The 8,316-nt window shown below is 39.2% G+C and overlaps 1 protein-coding gene across 1 annotated transcript in view; it reads right to left on the bottom strand.

Moving 5' to 3' along the window:
- LOC147900992 (uncharacterized) overlaps positions 1 to 6,701 on the bottom strand; it is a 46,263-nt gene extending 39,562 nt beyond the window's left edge. Inside the window, exon 1 of the mRNA XM_087376415.1 lies at positions 5,138 to 6,701. Within this exon, the coding sequence (XP_087232541.1) occupies positions 5,138 to 5,395 (258 nt within the window). The 5' untranslated portion in view covers positions 5,396 to 6,701. The remainder of the gene's footprint in view (positions 1 to 5,137) is intronic.
- Positions 6,702 to 8,316: the final 1,615 nt, after the last annotated feature.

Raw genomic sequence — 8,316 nt, 5'->3', positions numbered from 1 at the left:
AAAATGTCACAACCATGCTTCTAGGAGCCTAATCTGGCTTTGAAGTAAGGATAGTGGAGAAATACATTTTATTTTTGTATTGTCCGCAAGAGCAGCATTGGAAATTTTAGGATATATTTGGAAGTTTGATTATATGTAATACAATCTAAAGCATACATCAAACCTTGTGGAGCTGATTTGGTGTGAATTTGTTGCATTGAAAGCTTTTGATTTGCTGGTCTTTGCATTCTATGGAATGTGCGTATGGTCATTGAGTGTTGCCTCATATTGTTATTACTAAGTTCTAGAATCACAACAATTATTAGCTATTCTAACACTTCGTAAGTATTGGGTGGGCGACTCCAAATATGTGTTTTTTGCAATGATTAGCCTTGACATTTGCAAAAGTACATGTGTACGACAATGCATGAGAAGCATTGCATGAATTCATGCAATTTGTTCATAGAAGCTTTAAACAACTATAATAATGACACATTGAAGCTAATTTATAGAGGAGGGATCTTTCCTCCAATTTTTTCCCCTTGTGGGAGGCGGAGGGTTTTATAGGACTCTGCATGAATTGGAATCAAGCAAGTAGCAGTATGATTAAAGATTAGTATGGAATTGAAGGATTGCTAGCCTTTGGGATGGGGTATTTTTCATGTACATTTTAGGCCATGCTTTGAATTTGAGCATTAAACTTGTAAATCCTCCATCATGTTAGCTATCAAGTTGTAGTTCTGCAATTATGTTTTTTTCAAGCTCCCTAATTTAGCAAACTGAAGAACTAGCCTCCTTTGGTTTTGTTATTTGGACCATTTGGTGTTTACTACGTTTAGCTTGCCTTAGAATGCTCTACCATTTTATGGCTTGAGTTGTCTGGAAGCACTTTGCTGGTTGTTCAAGTGTTGGTCCCCATGAGATCCAAGTTTTTAAACCAACCTTAATAACATAGCTTGAAAGGGGTTACAAGTCTAATGAAATGCTCAACCTATACTCGTGTTAAATCAACATAATTATTAGGCCTTTCTTAGAACTACTATATAGAAGAATTGTAGTGTGTTAAGTGGAAATAATATTGAGGGAAGTCCTTATGCTAGCAAGCATTGATTCATTATTCCTTTGGTTTTCTTATGCTCTCTTCATGATGCTCACATGTGATAAAGAGCAAATAAACCATTTTGAAGAACTAATATTCCACAACAAATTGTTAGGTTGGTGTTCTAAGAAAGTAATTTCTTCTCTCCTCATCTTGCTTCTCCTCATGTTGTCTTATAGTAGAATAAATCAACCTTATCATGTTGGGTTTCCAATGAGACTTGATATCAAGCAAGACTACTTGCTCATTCAAAGAACAAAGTATCATTTGAATGCAAGGGTTAGCAATGTACATGTGAGGTCCATCAAAAGTTTTATTCAACCTTATCATGTTGGGTTTCCAATGAGACTTGATATTAAGCAAGACTACTTGCTCATTCAAAGAATAAAGTATCATTCGAATGCAAGGGTAGGCAATGTACATGTGAGGTCCATCAGAAGTGGTCTCCTTATCAACCTTGAAAGCAATTTCTTCTCTCCTCGTCCTCCTTGTTCTCACCCTGTCCTCTAATGGAATAAATCAACCATATCATGTTGGGTTCCAATGAGACTTGAAGGCATACAACCAACAAAGGTGTGGGCATATCATTCCTTATAAATGGCTTACCCTTATCAAGCAAAGACTACTTGCTCATTCAAAGAACAAAGTATCATTGCTTATAAATGGCTTACCCTTATCAAGCAAGACTACTTGCTCATTTGATGAGCAAAGTATCATTCGAATGCAAGGTTAGGCAATGTACAAGCTTAACTCCTCCTTGAGGATCAAGCAAAGACTACTTGCTCATTCAAAGAACAAAGTATCATTGCTTATAAATGGCTTACCCTTATCAAGCAAGACTACTTGCTCATTTGATGAGCAAAGTATCATTCGAATGCAAGGTTAGGCAATGTACAAGCTTAACTCCTCCTTGAGGAAGAAAAACACCATATACAAAAATGACAAACATTTGGAAAGGAGACTCTAGGCTAGATGACCTACATGAAGGCAACATATCTTACATTAAAAATAGGTGGATCTTCTACACATGTACACAGGTTAGAGGACAAAAGGTAAAGTTACCCAATTTGCTTTAAGATGTAGGCAAGCTCTTAATGATAGTGTCAAAGATGAATTGTCTAGAAATATAACTATAAACTTTGGCCTTATATCAATCCATGACACATGAAAATTTTATCCTACTTGTTAGAAGGCATCTAGGGAAGAATGACAGAGTTATAATGATAGCCTAGTAAGGATGTTTGTCATGGTGGGAAAAATTGCAAGTCATATTCCTAATGAGTTTCTTATGATATGGAGAAAGAGCAAGAGTGAAATGAGTGATGAACATGTGACATAGCCTCCCCTTGTCAAAGACGACTCCTTGCCTTGCACACCTTCTTGTATTATTTCCCTTGGTGTTCTTTAAATACCTCCTAACTTGCCCCTTAAACTAATTTTTGTTGAAGCATTATGTAATACTAGACCTCGCAAAGTCCATGGCATGACTTTTGGAAATATTTTTCACCCCCCATGACATAATCACAAAAAGAATAGAAGACATCCAAGAGGACTTGTGTTGGGGCTAGTTTCAAGATATTAGAGAATCTTCTCCAAAACATTCAAAATATCATAATTTTATTTTGAGAGTAGAGATAAGAGCTAGAAATTTTCATAATTGTAAGGATAATACATTAGAATGTTGGGACTAGTTTGAAGAGGACTAGAGGATCTTCTCCAAACTTTGAAAATGTTAAAAATATTAATAATTCTATTCATGAGTAGAGATTAGCCTCTTGAAACCTTACAACTGTTGTTGCTAGTAATGCCCTATAATACTTAAAGATGCTAGTCCTCTTCCCATGTGATCATTTTTTGTCGGCCCACATAGTTGCTTTTGGTCAATTGTTTTTTGTGTTGGAATGCTTTCCAACTTAGAACCTCTTTGTAATGGAATATATGTAAGGGTGGATGCATGTTTTACTATAATAGCTCTTAAAAGATGACCACTATGATTAACCTTGAATTGTCAATTTGCAAATAGAAAATATGCATGTTGGACCAATTAGATATATGATAATTGTAAAAAAGACACCTTATGTTGTAGCTATACACAATGCTCTGGAACCTTAAGCCCCCTTGTTAGCATTGCCTCCTTGATCTCCTTTGTGAATTTTCACATGTAAATTTTAAAAGAAGTAGGGCTACTTTTTATGGAGATCATTCTACAAAGAGACTAAAACTTCCTTTTTATAGCCAACACCCTAAAAAGTCCTCAACTTCCTCTTTGCATCCAAAAGTGCTTCTTACAACTATATTAGAAGGTAGTGCTAAAGTGTGCACATGTGTAGTCTTCTTTGCTTAAAGCTAAGATTATGATCTACACGTTGAGGGTTGAAAAGATGGATGCCTTCAAGATGATGACCAGAAAGCCATAGGCAATATAATCATATGCCTTCACAAGGAAATACCACAAGTTCAATATGATATAAGCAATATCTGTCAAACTACCACTCAAGCACAAGTCTACATCAGAGGGAGGGTAGCAAGAGTTAAGATCCTGAGACAAGCACATAAGCTAAGGGTCACAAAGATTTGGATATTTAAGGAGCTCACTCTGACCAACTCAAACAAAGAAATAATGAACTCACCAAAGTAAAGGAAGCACGTAAAGCAGGCAAATGGGTAGTTTATCAAGATGGACAGACACTGATTAGAGATTTCAAATCTAAACCCAAAGACTCTCAGTCTTAAACTAATGTTATAAAGGCCACCTTATGATTGTATTAGAATGTAGTTATGCCCTATAATAACTTGATTCTCTAGTTATCTAGATGTAGTTGGTCACTTTTTTTTTATTATACTTTGTCTCAGACTCGTGAGATCTTCTAGTGATGTCAATAGAACTTTCCTTCTTCGTTCTTTCCCTCTCCTCTAAATGTATGCAATCAGCTTTTTTTTCTTAAAAGTACATGATTTTGATCTTGTGGTCTATATATGATTTTTTTTTTAATCTAAGATTCTCAACTATTAAATTACATCATCTTTTTCTTCTTAAAGTAAATGATTTTGATCTTGTGTTCCACATTATGTGATTGAAACAAAATTACTGAGATTCTCATCTACTATATGTATGCAAATATCATCTTTTTTCCCTCAAGTGAATGATTTTGTGTGCTCCATATGTGATTGAAAAACAACTATTGAGATCACATAGTGCATAAAGAACAATGTATGCATGCATATATTTGCAAAACAAATGTGATTAGTGAGATGCTTAGTGACATATTTGCAAAATGAATGTGATGAGGGACATGCTTAGTGACATGACTTGAAAAAAGACTCTTGATCAAGAGAGATGCTTAGTGACATATTTGCAAACGAATGTGATAAGGGACATGCTTAATGACATGACTTGCAAAAAGATTCTTGATCGCAAAGTTCACAAAAAACAATGTTCTCCTCCACATGCATGCAGATATTTGCAGATCAGTGACACTAGTGAAGTGCTTAGTGACATGACTATTTGGAGATCAGTGACATGAGTGAAGTGCTTAGTGACATGACTAGTGACATGCTCACCAAAACCAATGCTCTCCTCCATATGCAGCATGCACGTATGTGCAAAACGAATGTGATCAGTGACATGCTTAGTGACATTTCTTCAAAATGAATGTGATCAGTGACATGCTTAGTAACTTTTTTCCAAAACGAATGTGATCAGTGACATGCTTCGTGACAATTTTTCCAAAACGAATGTAAATCAGTGCCATGCTTCGTGACACGATCAGTGGCATGCTTAGTGATTTCCAAAACGATCAGTGACATGCTTCGTGACAATTTTTCCAAAACGAATGTGATCAATGACATGCTTCGTGACACGATCAGTGACATGCCTAGTGATTTCCAAAACGATCATCGTGACAATTTTGACAAAACGAATGCGATCAGTGACATGCTTCGTGACAATTTTTCCAAAAACGAATGTGATCAATGACATACTTCGTGACACGATTGATCAGTGAAAATGGTTGCCAAAAGTATGTTGAACAGATGCTCCATGAAGACGTCTCGACGTACCTTGCTAGCGTAGGAGATGGGCTGTGTCCGAGCTTGCTGTTTGGCCTTCTGCTTTGGCGGTGAAATGGTCACAGGAGTTGCTGGCGCAGTTGTCGCTGCTGCTGCTCCTGCGGGTGTAGACGGTGCGTGAGGAGATTCTCGTTGTGGCACAGATTGTGCCGCGGCCGCTTGGGCAGTCGATGACGCTTGAGCAGATTTCTGGGCCTTTCCTGACACCAGCTTTCTGCCTTTCTTCTCCTTGCTTGAGCACTTACCCATCTTTTGCTTTTGATCTTTTCTGAACCCGGATGACAATCGTGGAAAATGGCGAACACTGGCCGGCGATCGTCCTCCGAGTAACCTGGCTTTGGAATTGATGTACACTAGAAGTGTCAAAAAGTCAGATGCAACTATTACTAATTACCACGAAAGAGTATCAACTAGCAACCGAATCGAAATGGCCTTAAAGGAGTGACGATCAGTCGCAAAAACTACAGATTAGAGCCGAAACGGGCCTGCTTAAAAAACTGCAAGCTCGTTAGCTATCCTTTGCCTAAACGCGATGAACGACGCAGTGATAGAATCAGCTGCACGTATAGATGAGCCTAACTGATCAGTGAACATACACAATCCAAGCTTGCGTGACGATCTGAGAACTAAGGGAGTTGAATCGAACGAGACGACGAGGCACTAGAATCAGCTGCACTACAGAGAGACTATGAAAACCACCGTTCAAGCTTGCGTGACAAAAAGAGCAAGCCCGAGCAAACTGCTACAGAACGTACGAGTATCGTTAAACGAAGTTTAAAGCTGTAAGACTATAATCCGCGCACACCTTTCTTTTGAACAGAGAATCCACAGACCTTCACAATGTCGAGTACAGCTGAGCGTCTCAGCAACTCGTGTCAAAGGCCCAATATAGACGATCGCTGTTAAAAACTATTGGACGCTTCTTACCCTTTCCTTGCAAGATTTGGATCGGCAAGTGATCGCGTCTCGAGGTTGTCGTAGGAGTAGGCTTGCAAAGGAATCGCGGAGCGGAAGCAAATTCCTGCGCCGCGTATGATCGTTACAAAGAAGAGGAAATCCGAGCTAGTATTACACAACACAAATCGCTGGATGGGATTCAGAGGTGGAAGTTCAGAAGCTGCGCGCCTATGAAAGGATGCAATTCTGGAGGTTCCGATGCGGTTCGATCGGATCAACGATCGAGATAATCTATTCTAGTTTTAAGAGAAAGTAGAGCAAGCACACAGCAGCTAAAGACACAATGTTTAAGCGTATGCAGGATCTCAACTATAATGCAAACGGAAGCTTCGCGGGATCAACGAGAAGCAGGCAGGCTGCATGGATCGGGCAAACAGAGATGCAGCAAGATGCAGGTGATTGCGAAAAGCTATTCCAAAAGGAGGAGGGGAGAGAATCTGCTTGATAGATGGACGAACAAAGCTAGAGAGAGAGAGAGAGTCGAGAGAGAGAACGATCGAGCGAGCGAGCGAGCTTGAAGCTGATGAGATCGGGCGGGAGCTTTGGGCGAGCAATATGGAAGTATGAAATCTAGTGGGCAAGAGAAGGAAGACGATGATGAGTGTTGTTTGGCTGGAGAGTGAGGAAGAACAGTGCGTAAGAAGAGGCTTTGTATGACACCCCAGAGGTACTACAATTGCAGCAATTCGGCGACAGTGGAATCTAAGTCTCATGCATCTCGCAGCATGTCACGCCTACGTGGATAATGTTCAGCCCAAAAACCTTGCAGCTTGTTTGTTATACCTCGTTTTGATGCTTGGATGAGCGCTTAGTTTACATCCAACTCGCCACTAGGCTTGAGCTACAAGTCTGGAGTCGGTTCGGATGTCTATATTACGGAATCACGGGGTATATTGCGGATTGCTATGTGAGAGAGTGGTTGAATTTATCTGCCGTTCCGTGGGTCTCATTGTACGAGATGTAGAACATTGATGATGCTGGTAGAACTGATGGCTGGCTATGAAGGTTTAATCCATTGCCCACAGTTTTTTGGGTGATTTACGGGTGTAGCACAGTGTCCTGATTGAATTCTGTCAACGGCAATGTGGACGAGTCCCCAAAATAAAACTGAAGAATGAAAAACCTGCAAATATATGACTATGCCCAACGCATTTTCTCTTAATATACATTTACTTTACAAAATTACATATTATATATAGAGAGAGAGCGCGCAATCCGGAACACTGACTAATCTTTGTATGTGTCGGGATGTATACAAGTATATACACTTTTTTTTAAGAAATCCTTAAGTATATACACACAGCAACATATATAGATACACATATAAGCGTACATGCCTGCAGTGGCAAAACATTTCTTAAATTGGGTGGGTGTGGGACAATATAATCCGTATAATCAGAATTTCTGCAGAGGAAGGGGAAAAGAGAAATGGGTTGGAAAAAAAGGTGAGGTGGTATGAATGATTCCCTGTCTAAAGTGGTCGTCCTTTTCAATTTTCTTTTTGGACCTCATGTGCGGTGGCTGCAGCAACAGCCTGGGATCCCAGGAGGGGCCTGCAAACACGAGAGCCAAAACGCACATCAAATCTATCTTTCATCGATGGTTTACCTCTCGGATTACCACAAATCATCTGCTTGCCTATGTATCTAGAGATTCTCTGTTGTTTAACCTCTCAGATTACCACAAATCATCTGCTTGCCTATGTATTCACAGATTCTCTCATCTTATGGCAATTTACTGTACTACTTACAGGCTTTCCATTTTGAGCAACAATACTCTTTCATGTACTTTTTTCTGTATGTAAAAACAATAGTTAGAAGGGTCTCTCTATATCTTCATCTTCCATTTCAAATGGGTGTCGTTCTATTTGCAGATTGATTGGCTTTTCACCCTTCCCTCTCCAATTTTTTTTCACTCGGATTAAATATCCCGCATGATTTTCAAAATTTGTCGTCACCCGAAGCGTGTTTGGTTTGAGAATTGAAAGGCTCGTTTTTTAAATTAGAAAAATTTTTTTTTTCAAAAAAGGCACATCGTTATTGCGTTAGTATTTCTACTCATCTTTCTACTTGAGATTCTGGGCGCTTAGCTAAGAGTGCACGCCAAGACGCCTTTTGGTCTTGTATGGGGTCCTAGAGCCTACCCTCGCCGCCCTTTTGTAATTGATTGGAGCTTTTCAGCCTAGCCACAAATTGTTGATGACGGTTGGGAAA

The sequence above is a fragment of the Dipteris shenzhenensis genome, chromosome 6 (genome assembly GCF_047967505.1).
Source record: "Dipteris shenzhenensis isolate YYH24624 ecotype China chromosome 6, Dip_SZ_1.0, whole genome shotgun sequence".
NCBI classification, from domain to species: domain Eukaryota; kingdom Viridiplantae; phylum Streptophyta; class Polypodiopsida; order Gleicheniales; family Dipteridaceae; genus Dipteris; species Dipteris shenzhenensis.
Note: the sequence above shows the minus strand (reverse complement) of the source record. Positions and strands in the feature narration are given on the sequence as shown.